Raw genomic sequence first — 22,660 nt, 5'->3', positions numbered from 1 at the left:
AATGTCACATTAAAGTTCTAATTAAATAATGTTTTATTCTGTTAAACATTATAATTATGTAATTTTAATTTTCTAAATTTTAATTAAATAATTTTAATTTTTAAATATTACAATTTTTTAATTTAATCACTCAAATATTAGTTATATTAATATTTTTCCAGTATAATTATATATTAATATCTTTCAAATATAATTATATATATATATATATATATATATATATATAATATGTTAAAATGGTTTAAAGAAATCATTTTTATAATAATAAAAAAATGGTCAATCCTGAATAGCTTTCACCATGGAATTAAAAGTCAAATTGGGCACAACCCACCAAACGCTATTAAATATTATTGTTAATATAAAAAATATGGAATTCTATTTTCTTGATTTTATAGATTCCTGATTTGTTCGGTTCTGGGTTAGGGTCCACCACCTCAAAAACAATGCATGCATGGTGATATTATACGACTGTATATGTAAGTAATTATGAAGGCAACTAATTAATTCAAATGACTCAACTAACATAAGACTGAGATTAATCTAGACTAATTAAATATATATGTTTGAATACTCATCTACACATATTCTCATACACTTAAACGGAAAAATATGAGTATAAATAGATTGATTGAACATATATTTGACTTATTCAAATGATAAAATAAACATGCACTAAGTCGACAATAAGTTAAATATTCCTCGCTCACTCATATGGTCCGATTCATCGACTATGATAGACGCCTTAGCCTAAGTTCGATTTCCAACACAAATGAAAAAAAAAATTGTTAAAAAGAAATATTATTTTAATAATCTTCATGTCTCAAACAAAATTAGTATCATGATGGAAAAAAAATTAAAAATAATAAAAAAAGAAAACCTAGCATGTGGGGAAATGTTTGAAATTAAGCGGATGGAGGGCCGAAAGGAAAAGTCTCCTGAATCATTGGTAATGAGAAAGAATGAGGAGTGAAACAAAACAAGACCATAAACACTATCACCCATTTTTGACTTGGAATAAAGTGAAGAAAGATACAAATAAGAAAAATACTAACATCCCATTCTATTACACTCTCTTTTATAAGTTTAAATTTCGTTAAAAGACTAGATCTTATGTATTATTTAATAACTTTCTCTCTTTTAATTTTTATGATTTTCAATAAATTTTAACTAATAAGAATAAAATGTTATTAGAATTCTTTATAAATAAAAATGCAAAAATGTTAAACTAGTCTTATAAGATATTAATATGGTTAAGAAATTAAAAAAATACTTTTTCATTAAAAAATTGTATTCCACACTTTCTTTAGCATAATTTTATCGTAACTTTTAATGAAATTTTTGTAGATATTGATTTTTTTTATTAGGACACCGATCACTCACCGAGAGATAAATTTACCTTGGGTATTGGGGAAGTTTGTCCTAACTTTTTCATAATCTTTTAATTTGTATTATATTTTAGTATATAGATAATTAAGATAATTTTTTTATTTTTAAAATTTTAGTCGTGGGAGAGAATAATATATATAATTCTTTTCCCTTCTATAGTTTTTATAAAATACTTCGTTCTCTTTTTATATATCATTTATTATGAAGATAATGACACTTTTTAAAACAAATATTTTATTTATATTTTTATAGTATTTATTGTTAAAACAATTATAATTTTCTTTTTAATTTGGAAATATTTAGGTATTTTTTTAAGAGTATCCAGTTTTTGTTGCTCTTATAAAAAATTGTATTTGTAATTAGATGATTTTATTATTTTTTATTATATTGACTTTATTATAATATTTTAAAATTAAAGACTACTTATTATTAATTCTTATAAATATTTATGAATATTTTATAATGATGGAGAACTTAAGCTTTGAGACACACTAGTAATTATTCATTTTTCTACCAATAACATTATTCTTTGTATTCCTGTGTTAAGATACACACTTCAATTATCCTTGTTGTAGCAGGTCTGGTTTTGGGTCTAGGTCTTCTCGTCCTTCTTTGAGTAGTCCGAAGTGAAGGGAGCGTTCAAGTAAGTGTTCGGCGTAATAAATGCGATAGTTGAAAATTGGTTACGTACCTCGTAAGGGGTCTATTTATAGTGTTTTTTGTTGGACTGTGATTAGGGATTGGGCCCCAGGAAATTAGGGGACTAAATCGGTACATTACGTAAATTAACCTCTCCATAATCATCCTGGCGTAAATCTGTGTCTTGGCCGAGCACACCGACATGTTCCGTTTCGTGAGTGGTCAGTGGGCTCGGGTATTCGCTTTAGTCGGTCACGAATTCGAGTATTCGGCGTATTCGGCTCCCATACGGTATACTTTGTATATTGTTTTTGTCTATTTTTCTCTTGTTCTGTGGGGAGTTGCTACGGTACCCTCAAAGATCGAGAGATTTCAATACATTTTTTTATATAAACTCATAAAAGATTTTAAAAAAATAGTTTAATTATAAAATGAATAATCTAACTTATAAAATAAAAAGTAAGATAAAATTATAGAGATTAAAATTATAAGATTTTAATAATATTATAAAATATTAAAAAAATTAATAAATAGTAGAAATAAAAAATTATTAAAATTACAATATAGAAATTCAAAAATTTAAGACAAAAAGACAAAAAATATACTTAAAAAATTATTAAAATTAAAATATAGAAATTCAAAAATTTTAAGTGAAAAAATAAAAATATACTTAAAAAATTATTTAAATTGAATTATTTAAATATATAATAATATTATTACAAATAAATTAGAATATATAAAATAAAAATAAAATGACTAAATAATTTAAAATTTGAAAGAATAAAATATCATAAATATTATTTAAATAAATTATTAAAAATATAAAATATAAAAAACTGTACCGGTACCCTCTCAAATAAGATTGGTACCATAGAATTTCTCAGTTATGTGTTTGTCATTATATTTTCTCTAGCATGCTTCTCGTTTTAAGTGCGCGATTTCAGACACATTATTGTGTTAATTTTGGGAAAACTAATGATTTGTTCTCGATGTTTATGGAAATTTACTTTCATGACAATAAACATTATCACAAACACAAAATTATTTTTCTATTACTTAATAAACGATAAAAAAAAAGAGTAAATTCTTGTAGTTGGCTTCTTTTATTGTAAAAGATAATATAGTAAATAAAAAACAATTTAATTCAATTTAATAATTTTTTTATAATATAATTAATATCGACTTTTTGTGAAAACTTATAATCAATAATCAATATTTATATCAATTTATACCAATGAAAATTTATGTAAATATATTTTTATTATATATTCTTAAACTATTTAAAAAACATAATTATATAAATGTTTTATATAAAATTTAATACTTATATTTTTATATATTTGCTCAGGAAATTTCAATTTTAAAAATTGACCATAGTCATCTCTTCTTAACTCCATCCCTGGATGACACATTATCATACATATTCGATTTGGAAAGAAAAAGAAATTGTGACTGTATGTAATTTAACTGGTTAAATAACAAAGACTAAATTACACTTATTATCTCCTTATAATATTAAACTCACAATGTTATTTTTTTAATTTTTAATTCTATAATTTTAGTCTTAAATTTTTTATAATTCACAATTTTTATCTCATCATTAAATATCCATTTATTTATTATTAAAATTCTAACTTTGGTAACAACGTGATAATTAATATTTAATAATATTTAGATTAAATTTTATTTTTAATTTTTTTAATCTTTTTTTCAACTCATTTTAACACTTTTATGATAAAAAATAAATAAATCAATTTCAATATATTACGAAAACGTAATGCAGTGAATTTACAATTTATTAAAAAGAAATTGCAATGTTAAAAATATCAATACATTGTTTTTTTTGTAATGTATTGAATTATAATATTTCCGGCATTACATAAACTAGTTTCGAAATTACCACATAACATTTCCAAAAAAAAAAAATAGCAGGTTCATGCATAAAAAGCGATTTATTTCTGTTTTGTTTGGGTTAATAAAATTATATAATTGTAAAATTGTTACAATTTTTTTTTTATAAAGAGTTATAACTCATTCTTATTAGATTGGTCTCTATAGAGATAAAATGATATTTCTAATCATAAATCTAAATCTAAGATAGAAGTTAAACCTCAATCTTAATTAAGAAACACAAGTGTCATCATATTAACAACTTTTTACAAAAGGTTATAAGAAATATAGTGTAAATATCATTGCAAACGGTTTATAATAATATTTACATAATCTTGTTTTTTTTTATGAGTAGGAAAATAAAAAAGAAAGAAAATACAAGACTAGGATTTGATAAAAAATAGTTTCTTGAGCATTTGTTCTAACCAAAAAGTTTAGGGGTGTTAGACAAGAATGTAACAACACAAATAGATCTTGAGTCTTGGCCTCGTATTTGGCAAGCCAGACAACACACGTGTTGCCCTCTCTTAATGTATGTTTGAAGCGAAGATCCCAAGCATAGTTGAGGAAGGATCAGATGGAATTCACAATTGGAGCATAAGGGTGATGAAAGGGTGTTCCATGAGATATTAATCTGAGCGTCGTTTGAGAGTTGTTTCATAAGACGTGGATATGTAACTTGCTGAGCAAGCACATTGGATACCATGCTAAATGACATGGAGTTTCGCATTGGTGTTTGCAGTAAATCCGCAAGAGTCATAAAATCCCATGATCCAGTTACTTGATGTGGTTCGAAGATGGCCACCAAACCTGGAGGGCCAGGATTACCAAAGGAGCTACCATCAGTGTTGATCTTAATAAAAAGGTCAACAAGGGCTGACCAATGAACTAGACGTGGTTGATTAAGACCAATAACTAGGGATTCCTTGATGATAATGTTGAGGAGAGACATGATCTGGTTATGTGAGAACCAGGCTGGCCATATATGGTCCTTGAATATATATGCATTGCATGCCTTCCAAATGAACCAACATGTTACAGCAAAAAGTTGTCCTTGATTACTAGTGATGTACGTTATGACATAACCACGTAGCTCCATTCAACATAAAGGAGTCATCGTTGGTGTTGAAGCGAAGCTGATGCCAAACCTGTGTGGCTTTTTGGGCAATTGCAAAGAGTATGAATCCAACTTTCCTCAGGAGCTCCACACTTATAGCAAGAACAAACAAAGGAGATATGATGCTTAAAACAAAGAAGGTTGGTGGGGAGACTTCAATGGTATAAGAGCTAAATCAGGTGCTTAATATTTTCAGAAAGGTTGGTGGACTAGATCTAGGACCAAGTTTAAGCACAACATGTAGATTAGTAGGTTCACGGGTAAGCCATTTATAGGCAGACTTGGCATAGTAATCTCCAGATTAGGAAGGATTCCACACAAACATGTCTAGTACATTTTGGTTTAGGAAGATGGAACTGATGTACTTGACCTTCGAAGGAAGAGTAGTATATAGTTGGTTAAAATTTCAAGTACCATCCTTAAACACATCTTTCACCAATAAGAGATTATCTGTAAAATATGAACATAATCAACCAACTCACATAACTTACCAATAGGTCACCAAGAGTTGAACTAGAAGGACAAGTCTCCACAACCAATTCTAAGGGAGAATCCTTCTCGGAGGTGGTAAAGGGCCTTTATGATTGAAATCCAAGTGTATGACGCTCCACTTCTAAGTTCCACATCCCATAAGGAAATGTTGTTAAGGTATTTAGAGCATAAATTCTGGACCCAAAGCTTATTTGGGTTGATGATAAAAGACCAAATATGCTTACCAAGAAATGAAATGTTAGCATTTCTAGTGCATCTTAGGCCAAGTCCCTCCTATAGGCGTTGCTTAGTCACAGATTCCCAGTCCACCCAATGGCAAGATGGTTTACCCCAAATAAAATTACGTATAATAGAGTTAATCCCAACACATACGCTTTCAGGAAGCCATAGATTTTGCATGGAATAGGTTGGTATATGGCACCAAGACCCGACTTGGTTAGAGTAGTCTGACCAACATGATTTAATAAATGGAATTTCCAACTAGCTAACTTGTTATGTATACTATCAGGATGTAAGACAAGTTTGAATTCTTGACTCGCCCAATTAAGAGAGGAAACCCAAGGTACTTACCTGGGTTTGTTGTATGTTGAAACTCTAATACTGAAGCAATTTTAGCCAATTTTCTTCTTGAACATTTCTTAAGGCATATAATCTAGATTTTTGAATGTTAACCTTGAGACCAAATGCAAGGCAGAAGGTGTGTAGAATTTATCTGGCTAAACGAGCTTGAGAACAAGTAGCCCGAGTGAAAAGGAGACAATCATCAACAAAAAAATAGGTGCGAGAATTTGGGACCATTCCTGCATAAGGAAATTGGTAACCATCTACTGTTAGACACATTATCCTGGATGAGAATGGCTAGCTCTCCATGCACAAAAGGAAAAGGTATGGGGAAAGTGGATCCCCTTATCATAGGCCTCTTCTTGGTGAAAAGGAATGGAGATGTTCACCATTCCATTTTAATGTGAGAGAAGTAAAGGAAGTATAGAACATGATTAAATCAATAATCTTTGGTGGGAAACCAAAGTTTGAGAGGTTGAATCTAAGGTAGCTCCAATCAATCCTATCGTACACCTTTTCAAAATCAATTTTGAGGAGTAACTAACCTTTCTTGCCTTTCTTCATTTTATGTATATGGTGGACAAGCTCTTGAGCAAGTAGAGCATTATCTAAAGAACCTTTGCCAAGAAGGAAGTTGTTTTGACGGGGACCGATAAGTTTCTCAAGGTAGGGTTGGATTTTATTCACAAGAACTTTGGATATTAACTTTAGTAACACATTACATAGATTGATTGGCCGAAACTCCTTTAAGAAAGCTGAAGTTTCTTATTTTGGTATAGGAACTATCAAGGTTTTTGCCAAAAGGGGGTTAAAACTACCTGTTGTGAAAGCATCATTTACAATCTCCTATACTGTATCACCAATAGTATCCCAATATGTTACGAAGAAGATCGGTTGGAACCTATCACTACAAAAAAATTTGTGATTTGTGGCGGTTATTTTGGCAGTTTCTGGCGGTCAAAAACCGCCACAAATCGCATTACTGGCGTCACTAATAACCGCCGGATCCACGGTCGCCAAAAACCGTTTGATATATCAGGGTCAAGTGCTTTGTAAAGGTTCATGGAGAAAAGGGCAATCTTTACCTCTTGGAAGGTGATAGGGCTTTGGAGTTTAATGGTCCTAGTTACATAATCTTGTTTAATGATTACAAATAATAAGTTAAATACTAATAGTTGTTAATTTAAATAAAACTGAACACATTTCTTTTAATCAAGGCGGGTCCAAGCATAAAGTTGGTCAAACCTTAGCTTTAGGCTCCCAAAATATTTTTTTTTACTTATATAAAACTTAATGAATTAGTTGTATCAATACTAATTTTAGTTTGTTGGTTAGTGTTTAAGTCTAGCATTGTAAGGATTGGGGTTTGATTTTAGTATTGTAATTTTTTGTTGAAAGTTTTTTTTATGGATGATTGTTGATTTTTTTATTATTATTTCATATTTAAAAAGGTTCAACTTTAAAACTTACTTTAAGTCTTAAAATATGTTGGACTGACCTTGCTTTTAATAAAAATCAAATTCAAGTTTTGTGAGTGAAAAAAAATATATGTAACTAAAAGAATACATCTTATTAAAGATATTAAAATGATAAGCTAAATTTTCTCATAAAAATTAGTCACTTGGTAAAGTTGATGTATACTTTGCATTAATAATAAACTTTCAAAATATAATGAGTTAAATGTTATATTCACTTAAATATAATTATATAAATTTCTCACATGAACATGTCATCTGGGCCATACTAAGCTTCAATTTCATTAGTCAAATAACAAAGCAAGAAAAACTCGAAATATATCCGTTGAGGCTCAAGAACAAAAAAAAAAACTCTTCTTTTCTTAACGCACAACGAATGAAAAACATACAAAACACACATTAAAAGATTAAAAAAGGACCACACTTATTAAAATCCCTCTCCAATGCATCACTCTCATTAAGCATCAGATCCTACTTACTAAGCACACACTAGTTAATTAAGCAACTCTATTAAAGATGCTTTAACACAGATTAAAAGATATCTCTTAGACTTGAGTAATTTGTATCATTTTCTTGTCATAAACATGACCAGATAAGCATGCTCTAATATCTGTTCTTCCAACAGGTCAGCAACCTTCTTTCTGAATCTAAGGAACAATTCATGAATTATTCCTTCTCCAAACCATGCCGTCAGTAAAGGTTCAGTAGTAGCTCTCACGTATTTGGCTATGAAATTAGCTCTCACATTTCTATCTAAAACATCATTACCATTCTCCTTCAACCCCTCATCCCAACGTGACTTGAAACTCTCCATCTTCTGCAGAGTAAAAGACCCTTCTGCCTCAATCAATTCTTTAACTTCCTTAGCTGTAGGACCAAATCTTGGCATATTAACTGACTCCAACTTCGCCTCTTCAATCAAACTCTGCATTACATAATATGTTACACTCCATAATCCTTAGACATTGTAAGAAATAAAAAAAAAAATGAAACAATGAGAATTTTGTTGAATGTACCTCCGAAACCATGTCATTGAGTACCAAACCAATTAGTCCCCAAGGAGTGATTATTTCACAAGTTTCATCTCTACCAACAAATGTTAGAATCATACCACCACCACTCACTAATTCTTCAGCACGTGATTTTATAAACAGATTGAAATCTTCACTAAACTGTTCAAGGTATGCTTGGTACACTGAAGATGGGCTTGTGCTTGTGAAGTAAATGTTTCCCTTGTTAACCAATCCTGTTCCCTTAGCCAACCCCTTTGGAGCCTATTGCCAAATTAAACAATGAAAAATAAATACTGAAATAATGTTATATATGTAACTACTTTGTCATATTATAAATTGAAGTTAACCTGAGAGAGCCAATGAAGACTGGTGGAAGAATGAAAAAAGTGCATGGAATTGGTTGGGAAGAGTCTCCCATAAAAGCTTCCAGGTGTTGCATTAACGAAACATGAAGTACTAAATTTCTCTCCCTTCTCTTCTCGTAGCCTCTCATAGAAGGAAGGTAGGGACTCAAAGATGTTGTTGAAATCGTTTCGAAATTGGTCATTGAGGAAAATTTGGAATGTGGGTGGCTCAAGATTAAAGGTGGCACTTATGTTATGAACAGCATCAATTATATCATGCACCACTTGAAGTGCATTTGGTCCTGAAGAGCAACCCAAGTCAGCCACTTTGAAACAGCTTGGGACAGAGTTGCAATACAGGCTCCTCATACTATCTTCCAGGATGGGTTTCACTTTTGATATCATCTTACTCTGCATGAAATTAATAAAATTAAACCCAACATAAAACATATAACGAATGACTCGCAAGGTATCTGTCGGAGATTTCATCTTGGCTAGTGATTTCATCAATGTAGAGTTTATAAATAATAAAAAATCTCAACTTTATAAACCGATTTTTTTAATTTAAATTCACTTTCTTAAAAGTAACATTTGAAGATTATGTTGTCCAAAATAGTTAAATAGTATGATGATAGATGGAGAAAGAGAAATTAGTACTTGAAATGAGGAATTGTTTGCGTAGCTAGCTTCCCCAGCACCACCATTAGCGATGATAAATTGTACTGTTGCCATGGGTCACAAAACTGAACACTGATGATCAAAACCTATGATCGAGTGTGGTAGTTGGTGTCACAGTCATGATTCATGAACATCCATCACCTTTTAAAGAGGAGGAGGCCCAATAATTTCAATTTAAGTGGGCCATCGAACATTAGAGTCCAAGTATCCTTACGTGAGCACATACGCAAGAAAAACATCTACTTTGGATAGAGGGAGTTTAGTTGTCTGAATCTGAAATATCATATTCATGTCTTGGAATGAACATTTATTATTCGAGAAAGTTGAACTTTTGAAACAGTTAAATAGGAGTTTGGTATTGTCTTGTCTCTTTCCTCTGACAAGGACAAAAACGTTGTTAAAGAAGACAATTAGTACAAGGTTAGGCAGTCAACGTAATCCTGTAAGAGCTAAGATTCATGAATTGGTGTATCTGAGATTCTATTATAGTTCAATTTTTATTTCTAAAGTAAGGAAGACGTATGACGTGTGAGGCTCTATCTCAGTGCTTTGAAACAAGAATAAAGAGGAAGAAAAAAAACAAAACAAAAAAAGAGCAGTCAGTTTGGTCACCCACAGTGTCTATACTCTTGCCAAGCTAATGGTGCAAATCGGTTCATGCTGTCCTGCATAGTATGTTTATCCGTGGCTTTGCATGCCGATGCAAAGGGGAACTCTCATGAGAGAGTAGTTCTATTTTATTTGTTATTGCTTTTCTTTTTTGGCTTTTTAAGCTATTGTAACCAGAAAAAGAACCATGCATTTCACTTGCGGACTTCAAGTTGGGTTGGTCGCAGACTCAATACAAGTTGCAGGTTATAACGGGTCAAACAAAAACTCATTCAATTTAAGTCTCTAAAATGATACCCAAACTCAGCAAAATAAAATAAAACTACGTTTATCCATTTCTTAATGGAAGTTCAAATCAAGATATGATCAAATCGGGTTAAAAAGATCCACGATTAATTCATGCTTAAAATTTAAAGCCCAATCTTTAAATTTCATTAGAAAAGTTTAGGTCGAGTCAATCAATTTAACCCATTTTAGTGAAGATTGAAAGAGAAGTAGAAAAGTCTGAGCGAGAAGTCGAAAGGAGTTGAAACAACTTGTAAAAACTTAAAACTAGAATTAGAAAACCTTTTTCTTATTCCAAAAGTGAGTTAAAATGGTTTTGAAATTCATTTAAAAATCATTTCAACCCTATTTTATCGAAACGGATTTTATTTTCAAATTCAATTTTGGTAACAAAATTGAAAACTCATAATCACCCTATATGGAGCCTTAGCTTTTAGGATTTTGTTCAATGTTTCAAATTTTCAGAAGGTTTAGATAAAGATAGAAATGTTGTTCTTATCATCTTAAACTTGAATTCTATCACTTGAGAGTGTACAAAAAACGCAAAACCCAAACCGTCGAGTTTCAGATCCCTCAAAAGTCAAAAGTAAAGTACAACAGGGTATACATTGGAAAGGAAGGAAATTGGACCAAAGAATCCCCACCAACAATATGTATGCGATGAAGTATGTCTTACGAGATGGTCTTTAATTGTACACAGATTTAACATTATCTCCCTATAGTTGCGCCAGAAACAAGGATAACAGATGGCTTCAGCATCGAAGAACTGCAAGTAAAACAACAGATAAGAAAATGCAAAAATCAAGTGACTAGGTATCCATTAAAGAGTTTATAGTTATGCGTTGACAGTGTAATCACTAATCACAAATCATAGTATGTGTGATTTTGAAGTAGTTTTTGTAGCATTATCATAAATTTCTCCGAAAGCATAAACATTAATAACTCGTTAAGGTGTCATTTAGCTTGCCATACAGCCCCTAAGGTGTAGATATTAAATTAAGAGCTACATTGCACAGCACCTCAGCATCCATGCTTGTTAAGAACCAAGAATTAGGAATGGGATGTAAAAGACAGATTTTATTGAATATGTTGATAAGAACAAGTAATAGGAGAGAGACAGAGAGATCTGTCCTCAAAGGTTTCCCTTCACAAAGAGTTAATGCTCAACATACTCCCCTTTTGCCCCAACATCCTCCTATTTATTAACTCATTAAGCCCCTAACTAACTAATTAATATCCTAACTGTCTTGACTAACTCCCCCCTTCCCAAAGTCCTAAGACCTAACACATGCTCACCATGGTTTACTGCTCATAGACTATAAAAAAGCACCAAATCACATTCTATTCACCTCGTTTTAATATAAATAATAACGGTAACAAATCCGGCAGAGTTCAATATAAATAAAACTACATACTTGCCACCTTATTTCAAAAAGAAGAAACAACCTGAAGGAGCGAGAATCCCCAGACTTTAAACAGACATCTTCATATTAATCTTCGGGTGAGGATTATAGCCTATGAGCTTGAAATCAGCAGCCACAAAAGAATCTATATCTTTCTTCTTTGGATTTATTTTCAAAGTCTGCATTGTAGTACATTAAGGGAGTCAACAAGGAAAAGAGTCAAGACAAACTAAAAGAAGTGCTAAACATTACACATACTGGAAATGGTTTTGGCAGGTTATGGAGCTGCTCCTGTAAGGGATTCACATGATTGCTGTAAACATGTGTATCCCCAATAACATGGATAAAATCACCTGGAACAAGATCTGACAAGAAAAAGACATTGGTTATTTTACTTTTAAATTACTTTTTAAGCTTTATTTTTCTCTAGTGATATTATCAAAACCAATAAACTACTGAATCCAGAACCTACCTAGACCCCAAACATCAACTCTGAAACAAAGACTTGTTGATAAACTTCCGAAAACAAGTACTCTACCAAAAAAGCTATAAAAAATAGTTGAAAAGTGAAAATAGAATACTACCAAGAAAAATAAAAAAAAATCCTCTTGTATGCAAAAATTTCTCAGTTACCAAAGAAAGGGGCATATAGAACTGAACCAATCTCCACACACAACTAATGTCCAAAAAAAATATTAAATATAAGACTCAGGCTAATCAAATCACCTGAACCAAACTTTCTAGGGTCAATTACAGTTTTAATAAAAAAAAATAAAAACCGAAATCAAGCATGGACAAAGATCAGTGCATGAGCAAGTCTGGTTATTATCTCCTGGGCCTGGAAATGGAATTAGCCAGAGCATCATCTTTGATATGATAACCAACACCTATTAATTAGCTTCAAGTCATTTACAACCATATAAAGTGGGATAGATCATCTCTTATTACTACCACAAAACCTCAAAACATTTGATCAATTGACTACATATTTAAGTCTGTAGTGAATGCTTCGAAAATTTGCATACCACAAACATGAGCAATCATGCATGTCAGGAGGGCATAAGAAGCAATATTAAATGGAACACCCAGACCCATGTCAGCAGATCGCTGGTACATTTGACATGATAACTCCCCATGAGCTACATAAAACTGCAAAAGTTAAAAAAATAAAAAATAAAATAAAAAGAGAAAAATATCAATATATGTGTGGAGAGGGGAGGGGGGAGGTTATCAAAGAAAAACTGAATAAAGCTGCAGACCTGTGCAAACATGTGGCAGGGTGGAAGTGCCATCAATTTAAGATCAGCTGGATTCCATGCAGAGAAAATGATTCGCCGATCATTAGGATTATGCTTTATCTTGTTAATAACATCTAAAAGCTGATCAAACCCTTGGCCGGAGTAGTCATCATGCATGTTAGTATATCTATAAAGTGTAAGAAAGGAAATACAGAGTTGAGCAATTCTACATAAAACAATCTTTTGTAATACCTTCAGAAAAAGAAAAGGTATAATTCACCTACCTGGCACCAAAATGCCTCCATTGAAACCCATAAACAGGCCCCAAGTCACCCTCTTCCCTCTCTGTCAAACCAATACTGTAATAAAAAATGTAAAACCAATTACTAACTGCAATATAAAGAAAAATGTACAATTTTTACTTCAAATGTTAAAATATATAGTTATGCTTGCCAATCAAGGTATTCTCTGGATGCATTGCCATCCCATATATGAATGCCTTTTTCCTGTAGCACCTGTCAATATACATTGTTTGCAGAACGAAGTTCATTAAATCAAATCCACCATGTCAGTAAACTGTAAAAGATTCCTTGATAACTAAGTAATAAAACACCTCATGCAAATGAAATACGTGAATGACAGTTTAGTCCATAACCCTTTATTTCTAAGACACCAATAAAAAAACAGTGGATAAGCAAGTGCAAGCTGTGCTATCACAGAATACAGATAGAATAATTTTTTCACTCAACAATAATATTCAACTCCATGAACATCCTCAATAATGATAAGGATCTAATGCAACCCAACTTATGTAGACAGGCAAAAAGCAAGCCCAGAAATCCTTCAAAACAATATTCATATTAGAGTCAGTAGAATACGAGTTCAGCACTGGATTTTAATCAATCACAAATGAACTAGGCAAAATTTCAACATACACTCCCTGAGCATGAGAAATATTTATCATTTTTTTTATATATATATTTTGACATTATGAAGGTAATTATGATAAAAGATATATTATTAAATTCTGCATAGATTAAAAAGAATGTAATCATATTTATATGTGAAATAAATTATAAAAAAACAAATAATACCAGGAATGAGTTAGTTTGAAAGCACCTAAGCTTTCTACATAGTTACATATATTCAAACTCAAGTTCAAACAATATAAAGTACACCAACGTCATGTTCCCCAATATTTGGCTCATTGCAGCTACTTTATGACCCAACTAAGAATAGGTGAGGTTTCGTTTGTGCATGGAAAAGAATGGCTGACGATATCAATACCTTGGCATTTGTTGAGCCACTGATAAACCAAAGAAGCTCTTCAACAATCCCTCGCCAAAATACTCTCTACAATTGATTGAAGAAATCAAGTCAAATTTTCTATCAAAATTAGCAAATAGATATTCCCCCTTCCTAAAAAACATCCAAAGAAGTAAACACAATATATCAATCCCAAAGAAAAAAGAGAAGAATTCATATGAAAGACAAATTATTTTAAACAGTAGATCAACAACATCTTAAACCATAATCTCTAGTTCTCTACTATATACCTTAGTTGTTAGAAGAGGAAAGCTTCTGCGCAGATTGAACCTCATCTGTGGAAATATATAGACAAAGTCAGCATATAAATCACAGTAACCTTCAATATACCAATTAAAATGTTACCTGGCAACCAAATTTTGACAAGGTACCAGTCCCTGTCCTATCAACCTTAGTTGTACCTTCAGAAATGATGTCTTGAACCAGCTTAAGATACAAATACTCCTCGTGTCTCTCAAAAATCATTTTAGGAAGAAAAGAAAAATCTTTGACCTCAAACTTTAAGGAGTCAGAATTATTATCAAAATGTGGATTGTCAGAATTATTATCAAAATGTGGATGGATATTCTGACTTGGGGACTCTGCAGCTGAACTCCTTACACGCACAAAAGTGGTGAAAGAATAGCGGATTTCGTTTTCCACTTTAGGAAAGGATGAGTACCATGGACAAAATATAGTGGAATCAACTGGAGGCATAAAAGTGTCGCACTCAATGCTTGACTGAATTTCTGTTAAATGGATGGCTTCACATCCAGGTGCATCCAGAGCCTCTCTGAACATGAAAATTATCAGCTAACACAGAAAGAGCTATAACTTGAAAAGGAAGGATAAGATGAAGAAATATATTTAAAAATAAATATACATACCTAAATATCTGTCCACCTCCTATAACAAATACTTTCTCAATTGACAGAGAGTAAGGAGAAGCAGCTAACAGTTCCAATGCAGAAGGCATACTTCCACATATAACAACATTCTCTGCCGTTGCAATATCAAAGCTGCCTGACCGAGTAAGAACAACATTAAGGCGACCAGAAAGAGGCCTGTACTCGAGAGGAATACTCTCCCAAGTTTTCCTTCCCATTACAATGGCATTCTTCTTCCCAGGATCAGATGTTTTCATTGTGATTTCCTTAAAAAATTTGAGATCAGTAGGCAATCTCCAGGGTAATTTCCCATCCTTACCGATGCCCCAATCTTGAGTGGCAGCAACTACCACTTGGTAAGTCCTTTGTAGGTTTGGTGGCGGATTGACATTGTCGTTGTTGTCTCCGTTGGAGATAGCAGAAGAATCGCTAGCCATTATAGACCTCAAAAGCCGATGGGAACTTAACGAGGGTCTCTGAAAACAAGGACTGCACAGCCAATTCTTTTGGAAGTGCAGAGGAATCTAAAACCCAAAAAGGAAATAAATTAAAACTATAAAAAGTAACTATAAACGGCACCATTCATGCACAAAAAACACTAAAGATGAAAGGGACACATCATGCTATTAAAAAGAGAAGAAAGACAATGCAACTAAAACCTAAGTCGCTTTGAAGCTGAATACTAGAGAGAGGGGGCATAAGCCCATATTTCAGCAAGAACTGTTGTAGCTAATGCATGAATAAATCTAAGCAAAGATATGATTAGTGGCCGAGTTGAATATAGCAGTGAATCCTTCAACTGATGCAAGACCATTTACATTCCATTCCCCAAACTTAGGCAAAAGTTTTCCTTTTGCTCATAATAATGCACATACAAATGTTTATATATACCAACAAATGATTAACTGGTGAAAGTATTTGCACTAATCAACACATATGCAGAGTAGCACACACCAGCTGATAAATACACCACTAATCATAACACCCCTTTTGTTTGAGATCCCTTGATGAATTTGGGCCACCCAACATTAACCTTAACACAAGTTGTTTCTTTTGTCTCTTACAGCAGTAATGTTTAATGTTTTGGTTGGTGTTTTTTTGCCCCCATTTGGAGGCCTTCCAGCCTGACATGTATCTCGTTTACATGATTAATAGCATCTGTTTGCTTCCATATGCAATGCCAATTTGATTGAAGTACAGGTCAAATTCTTTTCAAAATTCAAATAAATAGATATGTTACAGTTGAGTTATGGTAACTCAAATAAAGTGAGAAGAAACACTCATTGACCAAGGGGTGAACGAAACAACAACCAAGACAGCAAGATTAATCAAAATGGAAGAAGAAAGGTTGTTATGGGTCTGGAATCTGGATCAAGGACATTAGTAGCTCCAGGGTCACCATTACGAGACAAAAGTGAAACCATATTCGTCACCAAATCAATAGTATAACCAACAAAATTTTCCAAAATCAAACTCGCACATGTTACAATTCAACTGCACATAAGAAGTTCAAGCATTTTCTAAACTATCAAAACTACTGAAAAAAAATAAAAATAAAAAGCTGGTGAAACAAGAACAAAATAATCATCGAGCATATATGAACTCCACAACACAAAAAACAATAAAAAAAAACAAAAAACAGAAAATGTGGCCGAGGAAGGTACTGACCGATGTCAACCTGAAGAGCGTAATTTTGAAAGAACTATTATGACCTAAAAAGGAAAAAACAGAGTGCAAAATTCCACTAACTTTTTCAAGTGAGGAAAAACATCAAAATCCGAACTGAAAGTATAATTGTATAATAATAAAAAGGCGTAATTAGAAAATGGAAAAGAAAAGTTAACAAGAGAAGCAGGTGCTGATAGTGAAAAATGAGTGAGAGTATAGAGACCTGATAGATTTCTTTTTTATTTATTTATTTTTTCATGCAGAATATTGTAAAATGATGGCTTATAATTATCATATAGGTGTGTTTGAGACAAGTTGAGTTCAATCTAATTAGAGTTGAAAAAAAAATTGTATATTTACAAGTTTTTATTTTTTGTGTGTTGAAATATATTTTTTTATAAAATATAATTTTAAATTGATATTTAAGCCTACATAATAATCCATAAAAAAAAATACATAATAATTGAGTAATGTATCATCGTTTTGGATCATGGGTCATATGTATGTTTTTTTCTGCTACTTGAAAGATTTGTTAATTGCATATTTTTCAAATTCTTGTAATAAATATTTTTATGTAACATTAAAGGAACAAAAATAAAAATTTCATATCTTAAAGAGATATTAGTCATTGATAAAAAAAAATATTAATTAAAGATAAATATTTTAAATAATTAAAACTAAAATTTAATCATTTATGAAGGACTAAGAATAAATATTTAAATTTTTTAAAAAATAAATTATAAAAATTAACCTCTATGTATTAATACAAACATTTATTTTACTATTTTTATGAGTTTTTCTTTTCAACAAGATAATTTATAAAAAAAATATTTATTTTATTTTTATTTATTATAATTATTTATTAATTAAATTTTAATATTTTAAAATAATTTATCAATAAATAAAAATAATTTTTATTATAATAAAATTTATTTATCAAAAATTTAAAATATAATTTATATGTTTAAAAACATTTATATTGTATATATTAATTTTAAATATAATTCATATATTTAAATATATTATTTATTTATATATATAATTTATTATAAATTTTAATTATATATAATAAATATATTTGTAAAATATACAAGTTAAAATACTACCTAAAATTAAAACAAGTTCATTCTGATTCTGAAAATTAAAATTAAAAAATGATAATATTTAACAAGTATTATGCACAGTAAAATTGCTTGTTAATCAATTGAATGCAATAAAAAGCCATTCAAAAAAGTAAAAAAGTAAATATATCCAAAATCAAACAAAATGAAAATCGCAAGCCAAACTTTTTTCTTATACAGGACTAAATTAAATTTATATTTTTGTTTAGTAACAGAGTAATACGAATTTTACTCTTAATTAGTCTCCATAATGACTAATCATTTTTAATAAAAATTTATTCTTTTAATCACATTTTATTATTAAAAAATTTAATTTAAAATTTAATTTAAAAATATCAAATTTGTTCAAACCTATAATTTATTGATCATATTTCGATCTAATCCAATTTAAACGAAAACATATATTTTTATTTATAAATTTATATATGATTTATATTTATATTTTTATACTTTATTTATTTATAAAATTATCATTAAGTTACATTTATTCATAAAAATAAATAATTAAATAGATTTTTATTAATTTTAAAAACCAAATTAATTATTAAAATTAAGTCTCTCTATCCAATGATTGTAAGGTCTGTCTTAAAATATAAAAATCAAAATTTATTATCAAATAATAAGTGATTAACGAAAATCACGTCTTATATGCACAGATTAATTGATACAAGAATTTGATAAAAAAAATTATATAAATTTATTTTAATATTTTAAAAAGATAAAATCAATCTAAAGTATTTCTCATATTTTTTATTTTAAATATAAACTTATTATTTAGTAAATGTTTCGTGTGTTGTTAAAAGTTACACTTAACTAAATTTAAATATATTTAAATATGTATTTTGTCTAAGTATTTAAAATAAATATTATTCATTTATTTTAAATTAATTATTGGAAATAATAATAATAAATTGAAACTTAAATAGATAAAAATAAAAAAAAAATCAATATTATTCATTTTAAAATGAATAAAATAATATTTACAAAATATAAAAAGAATTAAAAATAAAGAGAAGAAAATAGATCAAAATTGATTAATTTTACAAAAATTAAACTTTATTAAAGACATATTTAAAGATTCATTTTATATTAATTATGTTATATTTTAAAAATATAGAGATAAGAAAGTGGTGGACACAATATTTAATGTTGACTCCAAAGCGGTGATCATTAATTATTTGCAGCAGCAAGTCATGACACGGGACAAGGATGAAACTAATTTTCAGCATATTTTATTTCTCTAATGTTTCAAACTACAATTTAAACTCACCATTCCAATTCCAATTAATTTGGCAAAATCAACAATCAATCTGAAAGAGAACAAATAAATAATATAGTCAGTGAAGGAAAAATCAAGGAAAAAGTTTCCCACATCAAATTAAACTTAAAAAATGAGGCAATTTGAAGTTACCACATTTTGCTCTCATCACCTTGTTAAAATGAAACCGAAACTCTTCTCTCCCTGACTGCTGGCTGAAGATGAAGAAAAAATTGAGAAAGTTGAACTTATTATATCATGACTCAGAGAATATTAGATTGAGGATTTGATTTTGATTTTGCATGAAAAAAATGGCATTATACAGCAACACCTAGCATTTTCTTTTTCTAACGAAGCCCCGTGTCATCGTCAACTATCCAAGCAAGCCACGTAAATTATAGACTTATAATTCACACCAAAATAAAATAAGAATTCGGTAACCATTATTTACAAATAAAAAAAAATAATAATGATATTTTATATATTAATATTAAATTACAAAAAATAATTATATTTTATATACGGATATTAAATTACACTATCATTCTCCAAGTTTAGCCAAGACTCATAATAGGAGTATCGGTATAATTTACTAGCATAATAAGGTGATTTATAAAATTTATTTTAGAATAGTCAGTTAAATAATTGTTTTTAATAATATTTTTAAAATAAAAATAAGGTTGTTTGATAGTTAGATATTGGTGATATGTAAGGCTGAATGTTTTTTTTAAAACGAGAGGTATAAGGAAACAAAGGGCAGGTATTTGCAAGAGATAGTATTGTGTATTGCTTTGTGAAGCTTAAAACTTTATTACTCTGATATGTAATGGCCTATTTATAGGCTTTTAGTCAGTGCAATGATGTTTTTAGAGATGGGTAATAGACTTAAATATTTTAGTTATCTTGTTTTAAGAATATTTCTCTAGCACTTTTTTAATAACATTTATGAAACTTAAAGTAAAAGGAATTCAACAAAAAAGATAGTGATTGAAATTACAAGAAACATACTGTTTAATAAGATCATCACTTTAGATATGAAAAGTAAGATTGTTGAATCTACAAGCATATATGAGGATAAGTGAAAAGTGACTGAACCATAAACCTCCTAGGTTATTTGTTGAATTTGTACTATTGTGTATGAATATGATTGTGAATTTGATGCTATTTTGTTTTCTAAATCATGTATGTTGTTCTAATCAATCTATTGGACAATGAAATTAAGCTTTACGAGGGTTTTAAGATTATTATGTATGAGTTTGAGGATTTTGGATTTAATTAGATAAATTTTGATGTAGTGATGACATGAGGTATTAATTGATCATTTAACCGAATGGATTGTGAATTGAAGAATTTGATTGCTTAAGTAAGTATGAATTTTAGGAGAACAAATTATGTAGATTGTTGGTTTGCAAAATGCGTATTCTACAACCGCCTTGGGTGTGAGGATGGTCACGCCAAGTGTGGGGCTGCTAGAAAAGTCTCAAACCTCTCGACATTGGGCATAAGGTGTTGCATCTTATGCCATTTGAAGTCAATTTTATAAGGATGGTGATGTTGAGTGTGACCCAAACCATGCCGATCAAGATTGAGACAGAAAGGCCCTAAACCTCACCATGCCAAGCGCAAGTAATCTCATGTCGAGCATGAGTTTGGCTGAGAGGTCCTTAACCTCTCCACTCCAGGTGTGCCAGTCAAATCCTGTTGAGCGTCACGTCTTTTACTTTTAAAAGATGCTTTATCTTATTAATAAATTAATAACTAAGGAATCGTGAGGAGGAATTGAGATTGAGGACTAAGAAAATGAATTAATGAGTAGTGATGTGTAAATCAATGAAATCTGTTAGACTAATATTATGATGATGTGTGTAGAGTATTGTTGAGATATCATTGAATGATTATGATGAATTCTATAATGATTTATATTATGAGAATATTGATGATGAGATGTGATGAATAAGTCTAGTATTGTGGATTGACACTCTAGGAGATGAGTCATACACATTGTGTTGTCATGATGTGTGTATTGAATCCATGCATACATATTTTATTTGAGAGATAGTATAAGTATATGTAGGTCGAATATCATAAGTCATCTACTTATGTCCCGAGAAATGTTATGGTGGGAAAACCTCTAATTGGAATGAAAGATTACAATGACCAATTGTAACACTTCGACAAGACCTTGATAGATATCCCTTAGTTGAGGTGGTTTGTAGACACTATTGATGGATGGTCCCTACATTATTCAATGGAGTAGTCTCGTAACATTACTATGTTATTTTGTGTTCTCAATGATGAGGAGGAAGATATTAGTATCACATGCATATAAAATTACGAGTTTTATTACATAAGTCTTATTTGTAATTGATATATGTTGTATGACTTGTTGATTATGGATAATGAATGAATATATGGAGATGATTATTTTCGATATAGGGCATGATGTTTATATGAGTGTGAGACATTATTGATGTGTATGCCTACATTTATGTCTTATATAAGTTGTTTATGGATTAGATGTATTCTCACTCCATGTGTTTGCATATTTATATTTGGCCTAAACACTATTTGCAAATTATTACAAGTATAAGATGATGTATTTGATGAGAGAGAGACATAAAGAGAAGTTTTGCTATAATATAACATTGGGACAGAATTTTAGTATTAATAGTTATTTGCATTTGTTAAAATTCTATTTCATTATTTTTTTGTTTAAATTTTATTAAATTAGACAGTTATATTGATTCAAACTTTATTTTCTATATTTCCTTTATTTAACAAAATTATGATTAAAGAATTGTAAATATTTTTATAAAATATTGATAAGAATTTTATTTTATTTTTATTTTATAAAATTATTATGTTATAATTATTTATTTATTTAGAGTAAAAGGTATCACAATCTCAATTTTTCTATAAATATTCTGCGTATGTTTATAGAAATTTGAAGTATCTTCAACAATTTCAAAGAGTAACTCGGACAAAAGTTTCAAATTTTCCATTCATAATAGCAGAAAAAGTTTTCTCATCTCTAAAAAATTATAAATTCCTAATTTCATGTTAAAAAGTTTGATTATTTACTTTTCTCTTTTCTTTTTATCTTTTTCTAATTTCATATCAACTTATCTCATTTGATGTAGAAAAACATCATTACCCTTTTTATATCATCAAGATCTATCAAATTGACCGAGTCATTTTTTAGTTCTATTTTATTTTATTTTGTGTGTGATAACAGAATGAATCCTCTCCAGTGACAATATTGTATTTTTACTGAATACGATATTTAGTCAT

At 29.9% G+C, this 22,660-nt stretch overlaps 2 protein-coding genes across 5 annotated transcripts; both read right to left on the bottom strand.

Annotated features, from left to right (window-relative positions):
• Positions 1 to 7,900: 7,900 nt before the first annotated feature.
• On the bottom strand, positions 7,901 to 9,781 carry LOC109788885 (putative caffeine synthase MTL2). Its single transcript, XM_029269346.2, has 4 exons — positions 9,575 to 9,781; positions 8,921 to 9,328; positions 8,577 to 8,834; positions 7,901 to 8,485 (listed from the first exon to the last, which is right to left on the bottom strand). Exons 1-4 carry the CDS (start codon positions 9,647 to 9,649, stop codon positions 8,126 to 8,128), a joined length of 1,101 nt encoding a protein of 366 aa, XP_029125179.2. The 5' UTR covers positions 9,650 to 9,781; the 3' UTR covers positions 7,901 to 8,125.
• Positions 9,782 to 10,964: 1,183 nt separating this feature from the next.
• LOC109788871 (bifunctional dihydrofolate reductase-thymidylate synthase) lies at positions 10,965 to 19,618 on the bottom strand. 4 transcript variants are annotated; one of them, XM_020347710.3, is made up of 14 exons: positions 19,542 to 19,618; positions 19,382 to 19,421; positions 16,991 to 17,034; positions 15,323 to 15,846; positions 14,802 to 15,228; positions 14,687 to 14,731; positions 14,418 to 14,483; positions 13,584 to 13,645; positions 13,415 to 13,489; positions 13,152 to 13,317; positions 12,918 to 13,041; positions 12,151 to 12,257; positions 11,936 to 12,071; positions 10,965 to 11,255 (listed from the first exon to the last, which is right to left on the bottom strand). In XM_020347710.3, exons 4-13 carry the CDS (start codon positions 15,757 to 15,759, stop codon positions 11,961 to 11,963), a joined length of 1,620 nt encoding a protein of 539 aa, XP_020203299.1. In that variant the 5' UTR covers positions 15,760 to 15,846; positions 16,991 to 17,034; positions 19,382 to 19,421; positions 19,542 to 19,618; the 3' UTR covers positions 10,965 to 11,255; positions 11,936 to 11,960. The 4 variants fall into 4 exon arrangements, with proteins under 4 accessions (XP_020203299.1, XP_020203297.1, XP_020203298.1 ...); XM_020347708.3 differs by lacking the exon at positions 16,991 to 17,034 and having other exon boundaries at positions 19,542 to 19,612; XM_020347709.3 differs by lacking the exon at positions 16,991 to 17,034 and having other exon boundaries at positions 19,523 to 19,569.
• Positions 19,619 to 22,660: the final 3,042 nt, after the last annotated feature.

The sequence above is a fragment of the Cajanus cajan genome, chromosome 4 (genome assembly GCF_000230855.2).
Source record: "Cajanus cajan strain Asha chromosome 4, NIPB_CcT2T_4, whole genome shotgun sequence".
NCBI lineage: Eukaryota > Viridiplantae > Streptophyta > Magnoliopsida > Fabales > Fabaceae > Cajanus > Cajanus cajan.
This window is presented reverse-complemented; position numbering and strand designations above follow the sequence as displayed.

Coding starts and splice junctions, on each gene's coding strand:
- LOC109788885 (XM_029269346.2), bottom strand. CDS start 9,649: ATGGCAACAGTACAATTTATCATCGCTAATGGTGGTGCTGGGGAAGCT. Junction 9,329..9,574: donor CAAACAATTCCTCATTTCAA/GTACTAATTTCT, acceptor AATTTCATGCAG/AGTAAGATGATATCAAAAGT. Junction 8,486..8,576: donor TCAATGACATGGTTTCGGAG/GTACATTCAACA, acceptor TATGTAATGCAG/AGTTTGATTGAAGAGGCGAA.
- LOC109788871 (XM_020347708.3), bottom strand. Junction 13,042..13,151: donor CCTGCCACATGTTTGCACAG/GTCTGCAGCTTT, acceptor TAACTTTTGCAG/TTTTATGTAGCTCATGGGGA. Junction 12,072..12,150: donor ACCTGCCAAAACCATTTCCA/GTATGTGTAATG, acceptor ACTACAATGCAG/ACTTTGAAAATAAATCCAAA.